We start from the raw sequence: 26971 nt of genomic DNA, 5'->3' as shown, positions 1-26971 counted from the left end.
AGCCAACAGTATTATGCCACTTTCAGGGAATGAAAACCCAGAAGTGATGTCACTCAACTCTAGGAATTGCTGGAAACTCTATGATATAATGTCACTTTTTGGAGTGATGTCACTTCTTAGTTTTCATTCCCCAGAAGTGATGCAACACCATCACACCAATGGCAATTTAAGTAATATGAGCTGAAGGCAGGAGATCTCCTACCCCACTGAGTAAGTGGCATGCCCAACCACCCTGTTTTATGCTTGCAGAAGTGCATTCCTGCACCTTTTCCTACTCACAGGGTGATCGTGGGGCCCGGAAAGGCCATGACAGAGATTCACACTTCCTGCGTTGGTTACCGAGTTTTTCTTTTGCAAAAACAAAAAGTAGCAATCCTGTGCTGTCCACACCATGAGACCTGATCGTTCACGCGAATGCCTTTGAATGCATGTGCTCTTCAGACAAAACAGGTTTTTGCACCCCACTCCTCTTGGAGTCACTCTTGAAAGGCAAATTGCCTATCCATTATGAAGAGTACCATACCTTCCAGCAGGGCTTTTTTCAGCAGGAATGCAGTGGAACGGAGTTCCGGAACCTCTTGAAAATGGTCACATGGCTGGTGGCCCCGCCCCCTGATCTCCAGACAGAGGGGACTTGAGATTGACCTCTGCGCCGCTCAGCAGCATGGAAGGCAATCTCAACTCCCCTCTGTCTGGAGATCAGGGGGCGGGGCCTCCATGCATGTGACCATTTTCTCCGAGGGCAACCCACTGAGTTCCACCACCTCTTTTCCCAGAAAAAAAGCCCTGCCTTCCAGTGTTTCGTGTAGTAAAAATAGGGCATGCTTGTAATATGTTTGTATTCCGATTCCAAAAATTACTACCCAAGCCCCAACCATTACTTATGACTGAGGGCCAAGCTACATGTGACGAATGACACTTGAATAGCAAGTGTATTTCTCCCTGTTCACTTGCCCTCCACTCAATCCACTTGCCATTCAAGTGTCATTCATTACTTGTAGCTTGGCCCCAAGAGACTCTCTACGCAAGACTTTTTACACGAGGACGCTCAAGTGTAGGGAGACGCAATGTTAGCCGGGAAGCTCTGTCAATTTCACCTCTCTACACAGAGCCAGCAGAGATCGCTCCTGAGAGGGTTTGTTAATTTCATCTTTACCTCCCAGAAGGATCTGTCAATTTCACCTCCCCTTTGGGGGGGGGATACAAAGATGAAATTAACAAACCCTCTCAGGAGCGATCTCTTCCGGCTCTGTGTAGAGAGGTGAAATTGACAGAACCTCTGTCTTTATGAACTATGCTTCCCGGCTAACCTTGCGTACACTTGAGCATCCTCGTGTAAGACGTCTCGTGTATAGAGACTCTGAAAGTTATGTATAATTATGTATTCAGATATTCTGCCCTAGCCTATCCTTTGCTGTTTGAAAAAAACCTTAAATCATTTGAAAAATGTAATGCATTCTCAGCAGTTGAAAATAAAATCTCAGCAGGTGTTTCATTTGCACCATGCGCTGTATGGGCCTTTTTTGTTCATGTGCATGCCTTTAAATTCATGCGCCCTGCAGTCAAAAGATTTATTTGCACCTAACCGTTAAAGACAAAGAACTAATAAGAAGCGCTAATCAATTTTTTTTTAATGAGACAACCAGAAAAAAGCAAAATGAAAAATAAAGCAGGAATAGTGATTGATCAGATTCCAGAAAACTGAGGCTATCCCAGTTAAATCAGGACAATGGGAGTATATGGAGTGTGCTGCCCACATGTGTGTGGGGACTGTCTGGATGTGCCCCAGAGTTTGATACCTTGCACTTCATTCTCTACCTGCCTGCCTAGAGAGCATTGGCAGTCCAGGGACGGCAGAGCAACTATAAGGTAGCTTGGGGATAAGAAGGTAGACTCTCAGAGACATAATGAGCCACGTAGTACAAGCAGAATGTTAATGTTCTATGAGTCTCTTGTCGCTAGTGTATCAAATGGAATACATCAGAGCTTGCATTATTATTCACCATTCGTTCCATTATATGGAGATAAACAAGTATATTCTAAAGACCTCTGAAACCCCTTTTCTGGAAACAGGAGTGGTAGAAGAGAATGCAAGAAGAGGCATTATTTGAAGCTCTGGTTACCTTTATTGCAGGCTGCACGGTTCAGAAAAGGAGGGGATTCCATAGACCCACAAGAAGTTGTGAGTCAAAAACAGAACCAGGCTTAGAAGGGGCAAATCGCACACAGGCTCAGTGGCGCATGAAGCGTTTGCAAGCGATTGTGGCAAATGCGCCACAATTCAGTAACTCTGCTGGAAAAAACCAGCAGCGCTTTTCATTATTTACTGCATGCAAGCACACCTCAAAAACACTGCAGATGTATTTCTAGAAACCAGGGTTCATTGCAGAGGGTGGCGAGGTTGTGTGCTGGCTGCGGACCCAGTGATGTGAATGGGAGAATGCAGAAGGTCAGACGCAGCATCAGAATATTATAGGGGTTACAGGGCCCCCCTCTTCCAGGCTAAGGGGACATGCCCCTTCAAACTGTACACCCATAAGCTGTAACACACACACACATCCAGCTATTCTAACCTCCAAAATTGTTCAAGGTATCTACTGGTAGGACTTTTTCGGTACAATCCTAAGAAGAGTTACTCCAGTCTAAGCCCATTGAAACCAGTGGGCTTAGACTGGAGTAACTCTGCTTAAGATTGCACTGTTTGGGTCAAGCTAGACATGGCCAGATCACAGGCTTCCCATCAGTTTTTGAAATCTCAGTTTCAGGAGCACACACTTCAGCTCAGCACAGGGAGACAGGTAGGAAGATTAAAATGTCCATCCATGCATGAATTTGCCTATTAAAAACCTTCTCTTTGTGTTGCTATAAATCCTGAAAGGGAGAAAATACACCCTTCAAAAGTCGTTTTCCCTATCATGTTTCCTTCCAAGGTGAACAGGAGTGGGAACAGGTGTTTTTGATAGGTAAAGCAATGCAGGGGTGGAAGGATTCAACTCCTCTTATCACCTTGGACAGCCCCAATCCAAATCAGGGGCTCCATATATGTGAAACTTAGAGCCAAGCTACAAGTGACACCTGACACAGGTTGGACACTTGTCAGCTTCCCTCAAGCTTTGATGGGAAATGTAGACATCCTGGTCTTGCAGCTGTAATGGAGAGCCAAGCTGTAAAACCAGGACACCTACATTTCCCATCAAAACTTGAGGGAAGCTGACAAGTGTCCAACCTGTGTAAGGTGTCACTTGTAGCTTGGCTCTAAGAGTCTCTCTACACAAGACGTCTTACACAAGTAGGATCAAATGAAAGATCTTACACTTGTTCTCTCACTTTGGATACACATGCACTGCTAGGGAGACAGAGTACACTTGAGGGCCATCCGCACAGAAAGTAAGTCACTTGAGCGTTCCCGTGTAAGATGTCTTGTGTAGAGAGTCCAGTAGCACCTTTAAGACTAACCAACTAACGAAGAGAACTGTGGTTCTCGAAAGCTTATGCTACAGTAAAGTTGGTTAGTCTTAAAGGTGCTACTGGACTCGTTACTATTTTGCTGCTACAGACTAACATGGCTAACTCCTCTGGATCTTGTGTAGAGCGACTCTGAACTTCTAATGGTGCTGGGAAGATTCAATCAAAGATCTCCCAGCAGCCCATCTGTTTAGGGTTTTTTTTTTTTGGTACTCTCAGAGTTGTCCAATCTAGAAAGCTGGTCACAAATGGATATTGCAAGTCTGAGTCCAAAGCCACGATCTTACTGTATATTGCATTTTTGCGGCAGCATTTTTCAGAGGGCCATCCGTGAACTAAAACGAGTGGAAAACATGAGCAGGTCTCCTTGGTTCTCTCTGATAACTTCTTCGGTCCAAGGTCTTAGTACGATTCATGCCTACAACAAGAAGGATGCTTATATCGCCCGGTAAGTCACCTACTTTGGCACTCTTTCTCCTTCCCCCCCCCCATCCAATTGTATTTGCTCAGTCGGTCTCTTGGACAGGATGGATAAAGAGTGCTGTTATTCTCCACCTCGCCACCAATACTGCAGGTTTTACACCTGCCGAGACATTGATGAAACCGCTCTGTTATTGTGCTACATAGGCAGTGGAGGCCCTGTGGTTTTTTTTTCATTTGCAGAAAATGAGAAGCCGTGGGGATGCTGCCGGTTTTGCTCCGTGGATTTCTCAAAATTGTCTCAAAGAGATCATTATGCGCGCAGTCGCATGGCCTCCTCCTTGGAGTCCTTTATGTTCTTTCCAAGCAGGGCGCCATTGTTCAGAGCTGGTTTTTCTCGATGTAAGATTTCAACAAAACCCAGGAGTCTTGCAACCAAGAGGGTAGCTGAGGAAGAAGGGCACCCGAAACACCCTGGGCCAGCAGCTCCCACAAATCTGAGCTAGTGGAATTGCCCAGAGAAGTCTTTATGCGCCCAACATCGATTCCTAGGGATTAGTCAACGTTCCTTATTTCTTTTCTTTTTGTAATGGTTTACATCTTTTCCCCCCGGTGATTTTGGTCCTCTGCTTTTCACTGTTGCTTTTGCATGCCGTACGATAATTTTGCATCAATGTATGCAATATTTATATGGATGTGCCTCATTTATATATATGGTACCAGTGCAAAGTGTAATGCTGATTTATTTGAGCCAGTGTGGCGTAGTGGTTAAGAGCAGCAGGACTCTAATCTGGAGAGCCAGGTTTGATTCCCCACTCCTTCACTTGAAGCCACCTGGGTGACCTTGGGTCAGTCACAGCTTCTAGCTCTCTCAGCTCCACCCACTCCACAGGGTGTTTTGTTGTGGGGATAATAATGGCATACTTTGTAAACCACTCTGAGTGGGTGTTAAGTCATCCTGAAGGGTAGTATATAAATTGATTGTTATTAATTTTATTATTATTTATGCACAAATAGGGCTGAATAATGAGCATATGGTATGGAGAAATTTGGGGCCAAGAAATATAAAATGGCAGGGAAAAAAATTAAAAAACTGATGGGCACATGAGAAAGTAAATAGAGCTCTACTAGGTGGTGAATTTAATGCAGCATCCTGTTACCTGTAGGAGTAAACCAAACATCCTGAAAGATGCACAAATAGGGCAAAGCGTCCCACCCCAATTCCTGCCCCATTATGAGATGTATTGCCTCTGAGCATTGAATTAGCATGACTGATAGCTACTGATGGAGCTATCCATGCTTCCACTGTCTGTCACACAAAGCAGAAATGAAAAAAAACATGGATTTTTTGAGTCAAAAACTCAGGATTAATAATCATCCCAAATTCATAGACTGGAGGTGGGTGGTTGGAAGTATGTTAGGAAAACCCATCATACATGGGTAAACTAAATCAGTGCAGGATATTTTTCTCCTATAAGAAAAAGCATGCTTGTGCATTGAAAAGTTTGGCCTGGGCACGGGTTTGAAAGTCCAGCTTTTGCCAAACTCTGTCCAAAGCCAGCGAAGTCTGTGGCCTTCAGTGAAGTCTGTGGTTAGGACCGCACTGCAAATTTGCAGACTGTCCCCCAAGCAAACTGTATAAATAAATAATTCCAACAGACTATAAGCCGGGAATGAAAATTTTGACAAACATGCAGCTGATAAAATCAGAGAAACAGCCCAGCGTTTGTGTGTTCAAGCCAAACTGTGGCGAGTATCCATCTTTGTTTGCTTGCTTGTTTCTTTCAGATTTAAAGAGTTGAATGACGAGAACTCGGGCCACTTCATGCTGTTTAACTGCGCACTGCGGTGGTTTGCCCTTAGGACCGACGTCCTCATGAACACCGTGACCTTGATCGTAGCCCTCTTTGTGGTCCTCTCCCCTTCTTCTATTAGTGCCGCAGCCAAAGGCTTGGCTTTGTCTTACATTATTCAGGTGAAAGACATGTGAGAATCCTCGATTACCTCACACTTCTCTCTCATGGCTTTTCCTCCTCCCTTTCCTCCCAGGAATTCTGTTTGGTGTATACCATTGTCCCTTCTCCATTCTGTCTTTGAAATGGCCGCTGCCAGGTAGCTTAAGATGAGAAAGTGCCTCGCTCAAGGTCAGCCCCAAAGTCAGTATCCACAGCCATAGTCCATCATTCTACCACCACACAAAACTGGCTGTCTGAGATCTAAGCTACAAGAGATGAATTACAAGAGGAGGAGCACGTGAAGGGAGTCACAGTGTTTGCCGGGAAGCTGAGTTTTAAAAGAGATCAGAAGGCTTTGTCAATTTCCCCTCTCTACAGAGCCAGCGAAGATCACTCCTCAGAGGGTTTGTTAATTTCCTCTTTGCCTTTCTGTCAGTTTCACTGCCCCTTCTAAGAGGAGAAGAGGAAATTAACAAACCCTCTGAGCAGGGATCTCCCTGGCTTTGTAGAGAGGGGAAATTGACAAAACCTTCTCATCTCTCTTAAAACTCAGCTTCGCAGCTAACATTGCGACTCTCTTCACGTACTCCTCCTCATGTAATTCGTCTCTTGTAGCTTGGCTCTTAATTGTCCCACAAAAGAATGGCCAGCCAGCATCAATTGTAGTTAGCAATTGCCTCTCAAAATGGAGGATAGAGGATCAATGTACGGCCTGCAATAAGTCATCTTCAAGTTCTACCAAACAAACCTGTGTGTTGTATTGTCGAAGGCTTGTGTGTGTGTGTGTGTGTGTGTGTGTGTGAAGAAACGCCAAGCACGTTGGTGCTTTGATTTTAATCGTACATAGAAATCAATATGTTGTTTTAGTTAAAAGCCACCCTAAGCATCCTTATCTACAACCCCTGTTGTAGTTTGGGCATGGTGTCTCCCCCCGACACACACACTCTTTCCTTGACCTTTCCACTTTCAAACCAGGAATGGAAATATTTCCAGCTTTACTCGCTCTCTCTGAGGCACTTATCTGCATTTGTCGTCTTAACCTTTCCTCACCTCAGGCCAGGAGTTCCCTCCGTGACATTTACAGCTTGTATACAGCGAATCCCAAGAGCCCTTCTATTTACCATTTCAGGATTAATGATGTGCTACTAAAGCATGTATTTTATACACATTAATACAGGAGGGAAAGGCAGACTTTTGCCTAAAGTGTAATATTTTCCCTCAAGTATGAGGTAGCTAATTCTTTTCTTCTTCATGGTGAATCACACAACCTGCTTTATTTAACACAGTTTCCAAAGGACAAATACATTTCCTAGGAGTCAGCAGAGAAGTCAGTGAAACATAGGCCCCTATAGTCAAATTGTGAAAGATATTTTTTTCAAGGACTGTAGTTTCTTAGTCTCCACAGGCAGTTGTAATAGCTCTGAAATTGCTTCAGGGCGTGGAGATTGGTTGCTGGGTTTGTGAGTCACTTTCTTCTCCTTAAAGACTCTTTTCAGCTTTGAATAGTTCCTCTCACTTTGCTCAGGAAAAGCTGTCCAGGAAAAGCAACAGGTTGTATGGATGGTTGTGGATGAATTCTCAGGGGCTGGAACTCAGGAGGGAAGGGCCTCAGCAGGGTATAACACCATAGAGTCCATCTTCCCAAACAGCCATTTTCTCCAAGAGAATCTCTGTCATCTGGAGGTCTGATGGATTTCAGTCCAGCAGCACCTTAGAGGCCAACAAGAGTTTCTGGGTGTAAGCTTTCAAGAGTCAGGGCTCCCTTCTTCAGACGATTGAAGACACCTGGAGATCAGTTGTAATTCTGCAAGATCTCCAGGCACCACCTAGAGGTTGGCAACCCTGTAGGAATGACACACACAACCGTTTTTTTTTTAAAAGATAGAAAATCCACTACCCATGAATCTTCTCCAATATACACTGATAAAAGTGTCTTGCCGGTGTGATCCCATAGCAAGATGGCTTTAGTATACGGCTGTTCTGCAGAACTATTGGCTCCAACCTATCATAAGACGGTACACCTTAGCCAAGAGCTTGTGTGCTAGGGTGAGGGCAGGGGATCTCCCACTACCACCCTCCCCCCTGCCTCCACTTACCTGGCCTGCTGTGAAGTGGGCGCGCCCCCTGTGCCTGCTTGGTGATGTCACCATGCAGCTGCAGACCTGCGAGCCCTGCACTCATGCGAGCAAAGGAAAAAGAAGGCAAGAAACAGGTAAGAGCCAGATCTGCCCCACTTCCACTGGGAGGACAAGGGGACCTGGCTACCCTATTGTGTACTATAGTGGCTAGAGTTAGGACCTTGCCAGGTTATAATGCCACAGAGTCCACCCTCCCAAGCAGCCGTTTTCTCTAGGCAAACTGATCTCTGTGGCCTGGAGATGAGTTGTAATTTTGGGAGATCTCCAGCCACCACCTGGAGGCTGGTAACCCTAGCTAGAGTGTCAGGCTAGGACTGGGTTTAGGTTTCTTCTTAGCCTTGAAGTGACTCACTCTGCCATCCCAAGCAACATTATACCCATCTAAGTCCACTGAGCGCAAGAAGCTCTGTCATATCAAACCAGACTCCTGGTCCATCAGCATTAGTATTGTCTGCTCAGATGGGTGGCAGCTTTCGAGGTTATCAGGCAGTGGTTGTTCACATTATCTATTACCTGATCCTGTTAGACTATGGAAAATGTATGAATGCAGAATTACAGGCCTTTCAAGTCTACCTCGTAGCATTGCCAGCCTCCAGGTGGTGAAATAATGATAATGAAAATACCAATCAACCCATTTGAATCACTAAACTGATCATTGGTATTTGGGTTAATTGGTATTTTCATTATCACTGTTCCTCCTCTGCATACAGTTTGTTCTGTTTATATTGGTCTTGGTTAGGTGGAGGAGCATCTGTGTATATTGGTGGCTGGAGACCTCCCAGGTGGTGGCTGGAGACCTCCCAGAATTTCAACTGATCTTCAGGCCATAGAGATCAGTTCCCCTGGAGAAGATGGCTGCTATGGAGGTTGGACTGTATGGCATGATAAGCTGCTGAGGTCCCATCCTGCCCAAAACCCCACCCTCTCTAGGCTCTACCCCCCAAAATGACCAGGAATTTCCCAACCTGGAACTGAGACCACCCCCCCCCCTTAATGTAGGGATTTCAGGGCCTTTTTAGAAGGCCTGTCTCAGACAAAAATTTTGGCTTCTGCCTGACTACCAGTGACCTGTCACCCTGATCTGGGCAAAGAGATGTTTGTTAAGAGGCTTGAGCAAAGAGCCCAGGACACTGGGATGGCCAAGATCCAGCAAGCAAGAGGACAACTGGAAGAAGCTGAGGCAAAGGCCCAATCTGTGCCATGAGGAGACAGACCGATCTACATTGGACATTTAAATACAGGGCTCATTTTGAGGGGGAATGTGCCAGAACACAGTTCCGGCAGTTGCCCCAAAAGGTCACATGTCAGGTGGCCCCACTCACCTGACTCTTGGCCATTTTGGGCCTGTTTCAGCCTAGATTGGGGCCGAAATGTCCCGGATTGGGTCTCTGACAGGTTTTGGATCACTCTCCCACTCAGCAGCGACCTGATCCTGACCATTTTGGGCCCCTTTTCGGCCATTTTCAGCCCCTTTTTGTCATTTTGGGCCCAATTTTGGCCCTGAATGGCCAGGATTGGGTCCAAAACAGCCAGGACAGGTGATGTCAGGGGGTGTGGCATATGGAAATCAGTTATGCCAATGACACACTTCTGGTGCTGTCAAGGGGCATGGCATATGCTAATGAGTTATGCTAATGAGTCATGCTAATGAGTTCCTCCAGCTCTTTTTCTACGAAATGATCTCTGTTTAAATATATATATATATATATTTTTAAGCAATACAAGTTGAACAGGAATTAAGCGTTCTGATTGCCAAAAGAAAATCAGCTGTGGGTATGAGGACACAGCTTTTGGGCTGATTATAAATCCCCTCTCAGAGTTCTTGTTAAGTTGTCATCATGGCATTCATTGATAGCCAGTTGAGTGTGGTGGTTAGAATGTCAGGGCCAAGCTACACATGACGAATGACACTTGAACGGCAAGTGTATTTCTCCCTGTTCACTTGCCCTCCACTCAATCCACTTGCCGTTCAAGTGTCATTCGTCACTTGTAGCTTGGCCCTCAGATTAAGAAATTTATGGAGTGACCTTGGGCCAGTCGTTGCATCACAGCCCAATCTACTTCTCAGGTTTGTTGCGAGGACAAAATGGGGGGAGAACTGTAAAATCCCTAGAGGAAGAAAAGACAAAAACATGGATATCAAAAACAGTGCCTCCCACCTTTTATCACCCTTTGCAACCCAATGTAATGTGTGGGTGTGGATATATTTAAAGATCAACGTACAGGAAAACCTGATTGGGCCAAGTTTTCTGGACTGGTATAGACTAGGATGCAAATATGTACATATGCAGATAGGTGACGTCCACACATGATTTTTTATTTTGCAGGAAATACCAGCAGAACTCTAGTCGGGCCATTCTTTGGATCTCGGGAACTGGGTTTTATTGCCTTCACTGTGACGTGCTGCCACATTTCTGCATATATTGTACATAAAGGTAGCTAGTAACAATTATTCCTCTTTCTCCCTTTCTTTATAGTTAAGTGGACTCCTTCAGGTGTGTGTAAGAACCGGAACCGAGACTGAAGCTAAATTTACTTCTGTTGAACAAGTCATGGAATATATCACGGTAAGGCAGGATCTTGGCTGGAGAATTAAAATGATTGTTTGGAGTCCTAGATTCCCAGACCACCTACTCACTAGGATGCTAATAAAGACAGACCTAATAAAGACAGACCCTTTTACCTTAGCAGCAGTCGTGGCAGACTTTCAATACATGGTGTGAATCCAGTTTTACAATCTGACTTACAGTCTGACTCAAATGCCGGTCAGTTCTGTCTTGTACCTCCCCATGTGTTTCAGGTACACTGACAGTCTTTCTTAAACAATATCATTTCAAGCAACATATGTGTTTATTCATACATGTGCTCATGCGCATATGCATGCACACGTATGTATATAATATATATGCAAGGCCACACACTCCCATATGCGCCTACTGGGATAATGGGGTCATGATGTTCATTCAGTCAGCACCATCAGTGATTTGGCAGGTGGCCACATGGGACGGGACCTTTTCTGTGGTGGCACCGCGACTGTAGAATCTGCCCCTCCCAGAGGCAACTCTGGCACCATCCTTTCCAGTGTTTAGGAGCCTGGTTAATGCCTTCCTTTTCCAGCCAACTTTCACTTTAGCTAACTCCTTGTGAACCTGGGATAAATGCAGCCAGAAAGCTGGTTTTACTGTTTCCTTCATCTGATATAGCAATTTGTTCCATTATAGATTTTATGCTTTGTGTTTGGTAAATGAGAGTCTCTCTCTACACAAGACATCTTACACAAGTAGGATCAAGTGAAAGATTTTATACTTGTTCTCCCATTGTGGATACACATGCTAGGGAGACAGAGTGTGCTTGAATATCAGACCACACAGAAAGTAAGTCACTTGAGCGTCCCCATGTAAGATGTTTTGTGTAGAGGGACTCTGAGACTGTTATTCATGATGGGTATTTGTACCACATTGCTTTGTGTGTATGTTTGTTCTTCGCCTTACCAAATATATTGAAGAAAAGATATTACTCTGGAGAATGGAGTGTGTGAATAACAGCACAGCTCCTAGCCAGGTAGTGCCTCACCCCACCGAGTTTTTCACTAGTACACTGAAACCTTGCGCAGTTAATATCAGCAAAGCTTGCCCCAGGATATGAAACTGTGTATTCAGAGGAACAAAGGCTCTTTTGAGCCATCTTTGCTCCACTAAAATGTGACATCTGTCTTTGCTACGAGTCTGACACAAGGATTTTGAAGCCCTATGAAAAGCGGCAACATGTTTTTATGTTCCTTGACCATCAATTATGGAAATGTCCCAGTCTCTTTAACAACCCCGATCCATGACTAACTGTATAATTGTCCTTAGACCTGCTATAGTAACTCCAGCATTGCTTTGAAGCGCTTCCTATATATTATCTTATGGTAACCCCCACAACAACTCTGTAAGGTAGCCCAATATTACTATCCCTAAATTGCAGATTAGGAAATTGAGGATGTGGGGAGAGGGAGAGAGAGAAGAAGAGATGGCACGGAAGGGGCAGGGAGATGGAGGGGAGGGGGCGGGAGGGGAGAGGGAGGGGAAGGGAGAAGGGAGGGGCGGGGAGGGAAGGGAGGGAGAAGGAAGAGGAAAGGGAAGGGATAGGGGGAGGGGAAGGGAGGGGAATGAGGAAGGGGGAAGGGGGAAGAGAGAGGGGGAAGCAGGGGGAAGAGGGAGAGTGAGTCTTGCCTTAGGCTACCTAGTGAGTTCATAAGATTTGAAAGACAAATCTCCCAGGACCTCCCAGATCATAGCTTATTCTCATCACTATACTGGCTCCCAGTACTGTGGCAGAAGATTAAAATTACTTTTTTTAAATATCCCTTTCTTTCAGACCTGCGTTCCTGAGGCCAAAGAGGGTGCCAGACTTGTCAGCCCTTCCCCAAACTGGCCAGACCAGGGAGAAATCACGTTTAAAGGCTATCACATGAAATACAGAGAAAACAGCCCCTTGGTTCTCATTGACATAAATCTGAGCATCCACGGCAGAGAAAAAATTGGGATTGTTGGCCGGACAGGCTCTGGTGAGAATCTCGGCTTCTGTTTTGCTGATTTATGTCCTGGCCAGTGAGACATCTGTCCTGATGACTGGCGGAGCACACATGTGCGGAGGGGATTCTCTCTGCACAACCTCTGGATACGTATGTGAGAGTGCAAAGCCAAAAGGCCCGTATGCATGATGTATCTGCGCACTGAAGGGATGTGTGGCGATCTGAATTAGGCATGAACACGCTGGCCGTGCATGATGCGCAAAGGCGATGTCTGCACATACCTCCCCATGATCAGCCATGCTGCTTTCCGAATGTTGCACAAAACCAAAGGGCAAAAACCTGGGAGTATACAATGTTAAAGACTACAAAGCTCCCAGAACGGTTCTCAAACCATACAATCAATGCTTAATATCCAAATATATATCCAGAATTTACAGTGTGTTCTTAATAGTCAATAAACAAATATATGCAAAAGTTATACACAATCAATCCATCTGGAGTCAACTATTCATAAGCAATACATCGAGCCGATACAATCAACAGTTCATTCTTCCACAGCCCTGGGAGGTAGGTTAAGCCAAGAAACAGCGACATCCCTTACAATCAGCCATCTACTTTCATGCCAGAGCAGGGATTTGAACCCAGATCTCCCCACAACTTCTCAGCCACTTTAACCACTGCACTACGTTACCTCTTCACCCAGTCCTGTATGATGAAAACTCTCCCGCTGTAAACCCTGAGACGAAGACACTGTTGGGTACTCGTGACATGAATTGGATGATACCCAGCCCACCATTTATTATATGGGTTTTACTGAACCTTTGCCAAAAAACTGGAATCTGCAGAAGAAGCTGGGTTATAAATTGCCTGTCATTTTCATTATTTTAAAAAAATGCTTTAAACCTCAGATATCATAATCCTGAAAATCTTGTCTGGCACCTGTTCTCACAGTGTAATTTGTAATAATGAATGCTGCTCTCTCAACCCCGACAGGTAAATCATCATTAGGGGTAGCCCTGTTTCGACTTGTAGAACCCGCTGCCGGCACCATCCTGATCGACGGGGTCAACATTTGTACAATAAGTTTGGAATCTCTCCGGACGAAGCTTTCAGTCATTCCTCAAGATCCCGTTCTGTTTGTAGGTACAGTAAGGTAGCTGTTGTCATAATTACAAATTAACCCCTCCTGCAAAAGCGAAACCTAACCAATAATGCTAATTTTCAAGGAACCCTCTCCATTTTCATTTCCTATTATATAAAAGGCAAGCCGTATTGGCGACGATGCACCTTTTATCCTGGTGCACCATCAGAGGGCGCTGCCGCAATAGGAAGCCCAGGCAAGGCAGCCCATTCCTCTAGAGGGCGCACCACTGTGGGAAGCTCAGGGGACGTGACCCATCCCTCCCAATGGCGCTCCATTTTCTAGAGACTGTTTTTTTTAAAAAACGGGCTTGGTTGCTAGTAAGAACATAGGAGTCCTGGTACAGATATATGATTCCTTCCCCCATTACCAGGAATGTTGGTACAGTAAGCTGCCTTTGTGTGAACATTCATACACACATACAACCGATGCGCACTTGGCAACAAATGTGTTTCAGTCAGGTGTGAAGGAGGATGCTGTGATCTCCTCCTCCTCCTCCCATTTTCATTCGTCATCCTTGGAACGTAATGTGAAAAGGACTAGTGTCTAAATTCATAAGGAGTGATTCATAAGGAGCTGTCAAAGACAGCACGCAAATAATACACCATAAATAATCAGTTGTTAAAAATAATAGGGAGTCTTGCTTGATGAGGATCCAGATTATATCTGGACTGGAGCCAATAAATATTACAACCATATAAATTTACAACAGTTGCCCTCCTCCACTCCCGCTGCAATCTGGATCCTTTCATTGCGCACAACTCCCTGAATGTATCTCCTGAGGACTGGAGAGTCCTCCCTCTTTTCCAGTATTTACTGCACTGAGATGAATCAATTTGCTGCTTACTGAAATGGTTGATGGAGGGAAGGGTAGCACGGTGTATAGCCTGATCTTGTCAGATCCTGGAAGCTAAGCAGGGTCAGTACTTGGATGGGCAACCACCAAGGAAGACTCTGTGGAGGAAGGCAAGGGCAAACCACCTCTGCTTCTCACTTGCCTTGAACTCCCATTGTTGAGGTTGCCATAAGTCAGTTGTGACTTCATGCATGGAATGGTTGATATCTCTGTCACTTGTCTCTGTCTGTCGTTCTGCCTGTCTGCCTGTCTCTCTAACGCCATACTAGAAGTCTGAGAGTCAATCTACACAATATTTTTGACACGTGCTTTTCACGTGTTGGGAGACGCAATGTTAGATGGGAAGCGTAGTTTTAAATGACAGAACCGGCAGAGATCGCTCTGGAGGGGATGGATTCTCTCACAGCCCTCTGCTGTCTCTGATGTCTCCCCTTCTGGCACCAGTGCCCTGCCGAGGCTTGGTTAATTCAAAGTTTTAAGCAACAAGGGCGGCAGGGTAAAAGCTCCAGAAGGGGAGACAGTCCGCCACACAAGAAGCGATGAAGGGCCATGAGAGAATCCATCCCCTCCAGAGTGATCTCCGCCGGTTCTGTCTTTCAAAACTACGTTTCCCAGCTAACATTACTTCTCCCAACACTTGACAGACACATGTCCCACGATTCCCCCAGGGAGCTGAGGCTGAAAGGCACCCATTGTTAAATATACCAGTGGCAATAGGCTATAAACGAGCATGCTCCTTTATGGAAGTGCATTAAACAGTTTTCTCCTGGAAGTGTACAATCTAGAAACTGTGAATAAGTGGTGCATGCCATGTTTCAGAAACTGTTCCTAAGTAAGACCTGCTGAAGCTGCTCATTTCATTTTCCTAATCTTACAGTTGTTAGTGTTGGAATACATGTTGCAAGGTCTGACATTCAGTCATTGTGGGGTTACTGTGTTACCTAGTGTTTCTAGAGTTTGTGTTGACCTGGAAGAAAACCTGACACAGAGCCAATAGCCTTATCTGATTCAAATCCCGGGGAAACTGATGTGTTTGTAGACAGTTATTGGTCAATAGGTCAGGTGACTTCCTTCCCAAAAGGTCAAGAAGAAGAATCTCGATTGTCCATGGTTTTTAAGTTTGTACTCCATAGTGTCAAGATGTAGCTTGTAGAGTTTCTTATTTTGTAGGAACCCTGTGTACCTTTTCCCTTTAGAAGTAAATATTTTTAAAAGCAAACTATTGATTCAAGATCCATTGTAACTTTGATTTTTAACTATTTTAACCCATTTTTCCTAACTATTAAGAACAACAATAAGAATAACAATAAGAAATTTTTACCTCTCTGCTGAAAACTGCATCCAGTGTCCTTTTTTGCTGTGTTCTGTTGCTTGTTTCCTTTCACAGACTCAAGAAGGAGATACACGGTTCTGCTATTATTCCCTGTGTGGGAGTTTTGGATGGGGCTGGATTGGCCATTTTTCAACCAAATGACACTAGAATTGCAGGAGAGTGATGAGAGCCAAGCTACAAGTGACGCCTTTCCCAGGTTGGACACTTGTCAGCTTCCCTCAAGTTTTGATGGGAAATGTAGGCGTCCTGGTTTTAGAGCTTAGCTCTCCATTACAGCTGCAAGACCAGGATGCCTACATTTCTCATCAAAACTTGAGGGAAGCTGACAAGTGTCCAACCTGTGTCAGGCGTCACTTGTAGCTTGGCTCTTAGTGCTGCCTGCCCACTAAAGACCCGCCAAGTTTCAAGGAAATTGGACCAAGCGGTCCAGTACTGCAGGCCCCTGAACAAGGTGCCCCCAGCAATCTTTCTTGAAGTGCTTATGGATCAGGTGAACCTTCCACTAGAAATACTACAGGAGACAACCATTTGGATTTCTTTTTAAAAAATGAACGTGTTTCTTTCTTTGTAATTCCTGCATTACAGGTATAACTTAGATCCTTTTAACAACTATACAGATGATCAAATCTGGCAAGCACTGGACGGAACATTTATGCAAAGCACAGTATGTTGTTTATTTTTTCACTTCCCTAGATTCCCCACCCCCCACCCCCATCCCTCTCTATTATTTACTTGATTTAAAATGACAATAAATTGAACATTGTGATTCTTGGTTAACTGCGTGTCATTAATCACAATAGACGGAAACAGCCGCAACGAATAATGCGGTGGCACTATAGTATTCCATCCCATTAAGATTTTTAAACAATTAATGCTCTCTAAATACTTTCCCCCCCCATTGTTCCTTCCTTTTTAAAATTTTAAATGACAGAAATAATTGATGATTGCAGCATATGGCAGATCTTAATGATTAGTAAAAGATTTGGGAGGAGGGTGGCCTTTGAATATGAGGGTACCACATCCACACTGCAAAGAGAGAAGCGGGCGGATGGTCAGGGAGTGCCATAACTGATATCATTGTCGAAGTTAAGCTGGTCTGGACCTGATAGGGTTTCCAACACTGCCTAGGCGAATACTGGGAGATTTGGGGTGGTGGTGCCAAGGGAGTTTGTGGGGATGTGATGTCACTTCTAGGTGACACTCTAGGAATTTTCCTAAGCTCTATGCAAGACCATAGAGACTAAGGGACATTCCTAGAGCATCACTATGGAGGCCATTCCCCCCCCCCCACTCCTCAGTTTCTCAAGGGTGGAATTTCCCACCAGGCTGGGGCAATTTGAAGCGTTGAACCTGATGAGTAACTGATGTAGTGTCAGAAACTATTTGTTTTAGAGGTATTTTGCAGCATTACAGCCTCACTATTGTAGAGAGCTGCTGTGGCACAGTGGTCAAGTGGTTTGGCTGTTAATCAGCACTCTGCTGGTTTGAATCCCTCTATTACCATGAGCTCAGTAGGCAGTCTTGGGTAAGCCATTCCTCTCAACCCCAGCGCCACAGCTGTATTGTGGGGATAATAACACTAACTTGTTCACCACTCTGGGTGAGGCCCTCATCTGTCTAGAAGAGCAGTATATAACCACAGTTATTATTATTTTTTATTATTACTTGCTCCCTCCTCAAGTTTATTTCCATATTTGGGTCTAAAATATCGTTACGCAGGCACGAAGCCTACTTTTCTTAAGTTAGACTTATTTTGACCAAATTCTCTATTGTATAGATAAATCTGTAGATAAATTGTGGGCAAGAAAAGGGCAAAAAGCTTCACCTCCTTTTACAGCACATGCTCTGTGGTAACTGAGCATGCTCAGTAGCATTTTGACACAACATCTGACAAATAGTCTTTCCTGATACTTCACCAGAAACCATAATCTTAGGGTCAAATGAGATGTAGCACTATAATCCCTGATACTATCTAGGCAAATTCCAAATTTGGAAAGTGATTCCTGGGGGAGTGTAGAGTTTGGGGAGGGCGTGCTGCTAATTCCTGCTGATGCTCTAGGAATTTCCCCTAATTTCTATGGTAAAGAGATTAAGGGGAATTCCTAGAGTGTCGATACGAAGGCCATTTTTTTTTCTCCCACTCCTCAATTTCTCAAGGTTGGGAGATGCAAGCTGGTGGTAGGGAATTCTCCTCTGGGCCCAGGCAGTTGGAAAGCCCGTTGGAATGTTTAGTGGTATGAAGGACAGAAACTGGCTGGAGGAAGAGTTGATCAAGAAATCAATGGCGCATGCCAAGACCTGGCAGGCAGGCATCTTGGGGCGGTAGCCAGATGCAGTGCAGCATTCGCAAGCAATAACAGAATGCGCCTGTTTCTTTTCAGGTTTCCAAACTGCCAGGAAAGCTTCAGGCAGAAGTTGTTGAGAATGGAGAAAATTTCTCCGTGGGGGAACGGCAGCTACTCTGTATGGCAAGAGCCCTCCTTCGAAATTCCAGAGTGAGTTGTGAAACAGCCCAGCTGGCGCTACTAGGGTCGGTCTGGAATACAAAAGAAGGTCCCACACGGACTGTGCAGTGTACATTTCTGGTTAGCTGTATGGTGACTGTGCAAGAGGTCCACTAGCTCCAAAGGAACTGATGCCTCTGTGGTAGAGCAAATGCTTTTCAGATACAAAAGACACACTTTCATGTCATATACAAAAGACGCACTTCCTTACTTCTCCCATGAAGGATCATGGCCAGCAGATGTCAGAGAAGGCCTTTCTCCATGCTGATTATGTATAGGCTCACACTGCATGTGTGATGCTATTATGTATAGGCTCACACTATACATAATAGTAACAGGTATGTGGCTGCCTTAATCTTGTCTGAAACAAAATAAGATAAAGCTCCGGAGAGACGAGGGGTTGGATCATAGAAACATAGAGCTGGAAGGAACCCCAAGGGTCATCTAGTCCAGCCTACTGCACAACGCCAGAAATTCACAGCTATCCCCCCTCACCTCCCCCAGTGAACCCTGCTCTATGCTCAGAGGAAGGCAAAAAACCTCCAGGATCCCTGGCCAATCTGGCCTGGAGAGAAATTCCTTCCTGACCCCAAAATGACGATGGGCATTTACCCTGGTCACGAGAGCCGAGCAGCGGCTCATCCCTTCACGCACTCCCTCTCTTGCTCTGTGTACATTCATCCCGCACCTGTTTGTCAACTTTTGCCATTCCTTTCCCTGGGCAATTTTTCTGCCTGCCAAACTGGCTGCAGGCATCAAAGCCTACCGCAAGGGGGAGGAATCTTTGGGGACAGACTGCAGGGGTAAGAGCAGCAGGTAGGAGAGGAAAGGTGACGTCATCACCGATGCGCTCCTCTGGCCATGTTAATTGCACCCCACTGGGGTTTAGATGTGGTCGGAACAGACCTGGATTTGAAGATACAGCGCTGTCAACATCGCCTATCAATTGAGTCTGAGAGCATACTGATAATTAGATTACCCGGCAGTGAAGTCTTTCATCCAGGGTAACTTGGCTGTCTTATCATCTTGTAATAAGGATCCTTCCAAAAATCAGACGTGAAAAGCTGGACAGATGGGCTCAGCATGTCACCTGTTCCCATAGTAGTGTCAAGAAAGACCCCCAAATAGTTTTCCAACCCCTCCCCCTTTTTTGGATTCCAAGTCTCCGAATACAGGCGTGTTTAGGTAGCCAAACTATCACTCTGATACATCACAGTATGATATGATTCATTGCTCTGATGCTGGCAATTCACATCTCTGTAAGTCCTGCTTGGTCCAACCAGAATTTTAGTTCTGCTTGCTCCAATTTGCAGTGATTGCATGCCTCCTGCAAGTCTCCCTTCTGTGCAGCTTGTAAAGCTACACAAGCTTTTGAGGTAGATAATTTTGATGCCTTGGACTTCTTCCATTTTTTCCTTCTTTTATTCTGCTTGGATACCCCCATTCAGCTGTTTCCCATAGAAATAAAGAGTCCAGTAGCACCTGTAAGACCAACCAACTTTATTGTAGCATCAGCTTTCGAGAACCACACCTCTCTTCATCAGATGCATACCCTCCATGCATCTGACGAAGAGAGCTGTGGTTCTTGAAAGCTGATGCTACAATCAAGTTGTTTAGTCTTAAAGGTGCTACTGGACTCTTTACTATTTTGCGACTACAGACTAATGCAGCTAACTCCTCTGGATCTATTTCCATGGCAGTGTCTGTTTTGCTTCATTTTGTTTTGTTATACAGCTTTGGTTCCTCTCACAAGCATGATGAAACTGTTTGTAGCACAATCAAGGAGCACTGTTAATATATTTAGGCTCATTTCATGCATCCCATGATATAAGTGATAAGTGTATTAAAGAAATGACAACACCGGGATCCTCTCGCTGTTTAAAGATGTACAGCCATTTTACACATTTTTCTCGCAGGGCCAGGGGTCCTTCTTCCATTCCTGTTGATGCTGCTACCTGAGATGTTGTTCTCAGCCGAATAGGAAGATGGTGCTGTTGCTTAGATTACCAGCACACTTTTTCACACAAGCACACACACGCCTTTCTTGGAAAATGTCAGCTTGATCAGTGCTGGCTAATAATGAGTCTAAATATTTGTTCATTTAAATAGTCACTCAGGGAAAACCGGTCGGGGCTTTAAGGGCATTCTTCTTGGGATCATAGTTTGATGCACAAATAATTTCAAAACTTGAAACAATGTTTAACAGCTTCCTTCTCAGAAAACACAGCTTGAAACCTGCAACCTTATTGCCTTTTTGAGTTCAAAAGACAAGCCACAGGGCTTTTTTTCAGCAGGAACGCAGTGGAACGGAGTTCCGGCACCTCTCGTGCCCAGTGGCCCCACCCCCTGATCTCCAGACAGAGATCAGTTTCCCTGGAGGAAATGGCCATTTTGTAAGGGGGCCCGTGTGTTATTCCCTCATTTCCCTCTTGAGAGTTCCACCACCTCTTTTCCCAGAAAAAAGCCCTGACAAGCCATATTTTAAAATAAAAGGCCTCAACACAATCAGCTGGGCAAACTGCATCCACATGGACAGATCTCCCCACAGGACATAACAGAGCCCTGTTTTTGCCCCCTCCTTCCAAGGGGCATATACATTGGCACATACTCATGTTGCCAACTTCCAAGTGGGGCCTAGAGTTCTCCCAGAATTGCAATTGATCTCCAGATCACAGTGATCCATTCCCCTGGAGAAAATGGCTGCCTTGGAGGGAAGACTCCATAGTATCCCTGCTAAACTCTTTCCCCTCCCCAAACTCTACCTTCTCCAGGCGCCACCTCCAAATCTCCAGGAATTTTCACAAGATGGAGTTGGCAACCCTAGCAGGCATCAGTGCAGCCAGTACAGGGAATTAGAGGTTCTGTACCTCTCCTCTATCCCCGGCCACTCCTCTTCTCTCCACCTGGTCAAGCAATGTTAGCTAAAGGGAGAAAAACAAGGGCCCAGTTATGCCCCGTGAGAATGCAAGCACGGAAAAAGTTGGACTGGGTGAAATGCCTTTTCTCATTTCCAAATTCCAAAGGGGGAAACTTTAATTACCTCTGTTTGCCAGTTACTAGGTCCCCCTTCTCTCCTTGTCTGAATAATAAATCGAGGCTTCAAACGTAGTGATCTTAGAAGCAGAAAAGGTTTATTATGATGAGTTCTCAGATAAGCCGGACGCACACGCTGTCACAGCAGGGTGCATGCCAAAAATCAAGCAGCACTTACATTTATACCATCACATAGGCATGATGCAAGTAAACAACAATTGCTTTCAGTACAGAGGATCATTACAAGAATATATAAACAATCCAGTGAATGTCTTGTGATGTTCGGAACATGATAGATTGACAGGTCAAGATGATGTTTCTTTTCAGGTCATGTAACATAAACTATCAGAAAGGCTCTGTGGTTAACTCTACATGGCTAAGGAAGAAAATCCCCAAGGCTAAAAACAGGGCAAAAAAGAAACATGTACCCTTCATTTGTTCTCAGTGTGCAAACTGACTGTACACAGCTAGGCCTTTGTGTTATTACAACCAAAATACAGAATAGAATGAGGGGTGATGAGTAAAGATGGGCACAAACTGAAATACGAACCAAAATTAAGCACGAACCAGGCCGGTTCGTGGTTCACGAACCACAGTTCATCAGATCCCATTTCTGACAAACCACCACAAACTTTTAGGCTGGTTCGTTTGGTTCATTTTTTGGTTCGTCACTGCAGACAGCCTGGTGCCAATCAATCAGTTTCCTAGGCAACAGGGGATGGACTTCCTGCAGACCTTCTGCTGACTCGGAAGTGAACTTCTGCTGGCCTGGAAGTGATGATTTTCTGACCTGGATGTGATGTTTTCACAAACCAAACGAGCCGGTTCACAAACCAGGGGCAGGTTCATGAAAGTTCGTGGTTCATGGTTCGTGAAATTTGATGAACCATGAACCACATGGTTCGGTTTTTTCCCGGTTTGTACCCATCTCTAGTGATGAGCACACAAGGGGAAGGGTTTTATTCATAAGTTCTTTAGTCAAACAAGAGTCACATACAGAAAACAATAGAGCACCCCAAAAATTCCCGAACACATATGGAGGTGTCTGTTTCAACCAGAGTAGCACCCTTACGGGGAAGATAAGATTGGTTATATGTTTCCCATTTATATAACATAGACATCTTCCTTGCCTTTACACAGGGCTTTTTTCTGGGAAAAGAGGTGGTGGAACTCAGTGGGTTGCCCTTGGAGAAAATGGTCACATGGCTGGTGGCCCTGCCCCCTGATCTCCAGACAGAGGGGAGTTGAGATTAGGGCAATCTAAACTCCCTTCTGTCTGGTGATCAGGGGGCAGGGCCACTAGCCATGTGACCATTTTCAAGAGGTTCCGGAACTCCGTTCCACCTTGAAAAAAAGCCCTGCCTTTACATATTCAAGATTCCCCTTCCCACATTGTGGGTGGGGAGGAGTCACACGTGACTTGGCCCCTTTGACTTCTGCATGCAGAAACACCTATCTTGCTTGAGGAGTTCTCTAGAGTGTTAACACAAACCCTGCTTCTCGTATAGATCATACTTCTGGATGAGGCCACAGCCTCCATTGATTCTGAGACAGACACGAAAATTCAGCAGACCATCAAAGAAGCTTTCAAAGACTGCACAGTTCTGACCATCGCTCATCGTATAAACACCGTCCTTGAATGTGATCGCATTTTAGTTATGGACAACGGAAAGGTACCGAATTAGAGAAGTCAGAAAAGCTCATTAAAGCTTCATAGTCCATCTTTATTCCAGGGGCTTCCAAGCAGTGTTCTCAAAAATCCCTTGAATATCTTAGAAGATATCAGAGTTCTTTAATGAGAAGATCTGGAATGGCAGAATAGCTGTCCCAAAATTCATCATATAAATAGGTGGATATAAATGTTTATATATTCATTTCCATATAAATAACAGTGAGATGCCCTGAAACAAAATCTAAAGACAGTAAAATAATGCAACAACAAGATACAAGATTAAAAACAGGAGCAAAAACAGAGAGAGAAAAGGCAATGCAGTGTTTAACATAGCTTTAAGTATAGCTTCAGGGAGCTCTTAAAAATCCTAACATTGCCAACAGAAAACCAGGAAAGGCTGATCAGGAAAACCATGAGATAAAAGCAGGCTGATGCAAAATAGTAAAAAGTCCAGTAGCATGTTTAAGGCTAGCCAACTTTATTGTAGTATAAGCTTTCGAGAACCACAGCTCTCTTCATCAGATGCATCATGTGGTTCTCGAAAGCTTATGCTGCAATAAAGTTTGCAAGTCTTTAAGGTGCTACTGGACTCTTTACTATTTTGCGACTACAGGCTGACATGGCTAACTCCTCTGGATCTATGATGCAAAGAAGCAACTAATAAAAGGGGGGATGGGAATTTTAAGAGTCTGGTCTTTTCCTGCTGCCTGAAAGCTCATGAATTCGGCACCAGGTGAGCATCTATAAGGAGGGAGCTCCAGAACTTGGGTGCCACTACAGAAAAGACCTTGACTCCAGAGCTTACCCATTTGGCCTGTGAAAGTGGAGTAATGCAAAGAAGGATCTTAATTGACTGGCAGGCTCAAGTTCATTTATTTTTATTTATATCATTTATAGTCTGCCTTTCTCACTGAGACTCAAGGTGGATTACATAGTGTGAGATTAGTACAATCAATATCAGAGACTTTTCCATACAGTGTCAAGGACATTTCCACAACACTATCATAGGATTTTACAAAGATACAGCATTAGCAAGGATCTAATACAAAGTAGAAGAATTGCTGAAACAGCACAGAATCAATTCTAGGACTGACACAGATAACATGAAGTACAGGTAGTATATAGGAGTACATATTCAAAGCAACAAATAATATGCAAGGCAACGTAGTGGCGAAGTCTATGGTCCCTAACTCATTGATTGATTGCTTGATTGCTTGATTGATCGATCGATCGATCGATTTAATTGGATTTATATTCTGCTCTCCCCGCATCAGCAAGCTCAGGGCGGATTATTAGCAAAGCATCTGAGATCCCCTCCCTACAATACTTCCCTCCTATCTGAGTAAAAAGCCTTTTTGAATAATTCGGTTTTGCATCGTTTGCGGAAAGCCAGGAGAGTGGGGGTTCTCCTGACCTCCTCAGGCAGACGGTTCCACAGGGTAGGGGCCACCACAAAGAAAGCCTGTGTACAGGCTGCTGTTGATTTCACCCATATGCAGGCTGGTACCTGCAAGAGACCCTGTTCAGATGAGCAAAGCTGCCATCGAGGGACATAGGGAGGGAGGCAGTCATTGCATATTTAGGGTTTTTTTTCTCCCACCTGAGAAAAACAATACTTTGATACAGGGTGCAGTGAGAAGGGAGGGACTGTTTTAAGTGTCCCAAGACCCTACTCAGTGGGGTCCCCCCCCATCTGTACACTGTTTGCTGCCCTGAAGTTTCTAGGAAGAAAATCTTTCCTGCTGTAACTCCTTCTTTGCTTTCTATTGTTCATCCCCAAGACAATTTTTACAGGATTGGAAACTCAAACAAAAAAAGCTCACTGTATTCTGGCTTCCTACTTAACATTTACCAATGCAGCTGACATTTATTCAATTTTTTTTTTCTGCTGACTTTCAGGTATCCGAATTTGGCAAGCCGGATGAGCTCACACAGAATCCCGACTCTGCATTTGCATCACTTTTGGCCGCCATGAACAAAATTACATCATAGAAACAAAAAAAGTCATATTTGGTGTTTGCTTTTTCGGCCCCGCGGACATTATGGAGGAGAAGAGAAAAAAGGAAAAAACAATCTAGTATCCAAACCACCATCAACAAAGGAATATAATAAGCTTTGTTGTAGGGTCATGTCTATGAGGAACTTTGGAAACTTGGTATAATTCTAGATGTCCAAACGAAGAATGGAATGAGGAAAATAAGAAGTTTCAGGCCGATATACACATCAATGGACCACTGATTTTGTATCACGTTCAAAGTTTTTTTTTAAAAAAAATAGCCTCTTCTATGGAAACACAAATATGTTAAAATGGCTATTTGGTCAATAAACATTCTAGAGGGGCATTATCTTAGATGCTTAGCATCCAAGAAGAATGAACTATTTATAGTCCAACACAAATAAATGACATAAAGCTCAATAATGCAGTCTTAATGTCCCCGATTCAGCCGTAGTAGACATGGCTCTTGAAACCAATGGAGTAAGTTAACAGTGGCAAAAGCAAGTGTCACTGAGTTCCATAGAACTTAGAGTGGGACCACAAGTGACGCCTGACACAGGTTGGACACTTGTCAGCTCCCTTCAAGTTTTGATGGGAAATGTAGGCATCCTGGTCTTGCAGCTTGACTCTCCAACTGCTGTCCAATGCACTTTCAACTGTCACTTGTCCAACATTCCGCCAAGCTGCCTACATTTCCCATCAAAACTTGAGGGAAGCTGACAAGTGTCCAATCTGTGTCAGGCGTCACTTGTGGTCCCGCTCTTAGTCACACCTAGCATTTGCTTGTCAAGAACCAGTATAGTTCTGGAGAATTTTGGGGAGCTTTTAGCTGATGAAATCCAAGGGGCTCAAATGGGATTTAAGCAGCCTGGCTGTGTGCAGGATTGCGGCCTTTATTTTTTGCATGCAGTTCAATGTATGCAATAAAAATATGTTGTAACATTTTGAGTGAACTTAGTGAACATGATCCAGGCAACACGGGAGGTACCACAGATTCCAAAAGGAGCAATTTTAAGTCCAGGAATAACTTACCCGTTGGAAGCTGGTATGAAAGGACATAGCTTTGGCTGGGGTATGAAAAGGCATAGCTTTGGCTGGATCAGTGGCCGGTATTCCCACATCTCTTGTAATAATTGTCACTCTTCTCTGCAAGTCAGGAACAAAAGTGACATAAAAGATGGTCTTCTTGGAGAAAACATGGCAAGCTGTTTTCCTCTTTTGTCATTGGATTAGATAGCAAAAAAATCTCACCCAGTCTCACGCCGTCTTTGTTTCCCCTCTTTTGTTCAATTTCCTACTAATTTATTATTTCCAACAGAAATATTTCACAGCCACCATTGCCTTTTGCACACAAACACATTGCTTATGATCAAGTTTGCTTTTAACCATTTGGGAGCCCCGAGTGGAACAATGGTTGAGTTGGCCAATGGTTGCATGTGGAACCATGGCTTATTTAAAGTAACTAGGGCCAGTTAGGGTCTGTCAAACCAGAATAAAAACACCATGGTTTTGAAGTTGGTTTACTGACTGCAGTTCATCTTAACTAGGGCTTCAGATAACATGTGAACACAGATGCAGAGGAGTTAGCTGTGTTAGTCTGTAGTAGCAAAATCAGAGTCCAGTAGCACCTTTAAGACTAACCAACTTTATTGTAGCATAAGCTTTATGCATCTGATGAAGAGAACTGTGATTCTCGAAAGCTTATGCTACAATAAAGTTGGTTAGTCTTAAAAGTGCTACTGGACTCTTTTTGATTTTGCATGTGAACACAGATGTTCTGACGTCTTCCTGGCTTACTTGGCTGGCTATTGGACAAATGTGATGCAACCAGCATCTGTCAAGGCCATCCAGGACTGGAGTGACCGTCTGTGAGCTGAATCCTGATTTCCCAAACTAACTGTAATGAACAGAAACTACGGTTTCATGGTATATCTGAACCAAG

At 44.4% G+C, this 26971-nt stretch overlaps 1 protein-coding gene across 6 annotated transcripts in view; it reads left to right on the top strand.

Moving 5' to 3' along the window:
* Positions 1–25971, top strand: part of LOC129343979 (ATP-binding cassette sub-family C member 12-like) — an 80841-nt gene extending 54870 nt beyond the window's left edge. For 4 of the 6 annotated variants that reach the window (XM_055000423.1, XM_055000422.1, XM_055000425.1 and 1 more), the window contains 9 exons: positions 3776–3913; positions 5674–5860; positions 10456–10545; positions 12338–12527; positions 13488–13647; positions 16410–16488; positions 18206–18319; positions 22870–23034; positions 24933–25971. In XM_055000423.1, the coding sequence (XP_054856398.1) occupies positions 3776–3913; positions 5674–5860; positions 10456–10545; positions 12338–12527; positions 13488–13647; positions 16410–16488; positions 18206–18319; positions 22870–23034; positions 24933–25025 (1216 nt within the window). In that variant the 3' untranslated portion in view covers positions 25026–25971. Of the gene's footprint in view, positions 1–3775; positions 3914–5673; positions 5861–10455; positions 10546–12337; positions 12528–13487; positions 13648–16409; positions 16491–18205; positions 18320–22869; positions 23035–24932 lie in introns of those variants that run through there. The other 2 variants (XR_008598355.1, XM_055000424.1) reach the window with 2 other exon arrangements.
* The last annotated feature ends 1000 nt before the right edge of the window (positions 25972–26971 follow it).

Source organism: Eublepharis macularius, chromosome 16 (assembly GCF_028583425.1).
Source record: "Eublepharis macularius isolate TG4126 chromosome 16, MPM_Emac_v1.0, whole genome shotgun sequence".
Taxonomy (NCBI): domain Eukaryota; kingdom Metazoa; phylum Chordata; class Lepidosauria; order Squamata; family Eublepharidae; genus Eublepharis; species Eublepharis macularius.
This window is presented reverse-complemented; position numbering and strand designations above follow the sequence as displayed.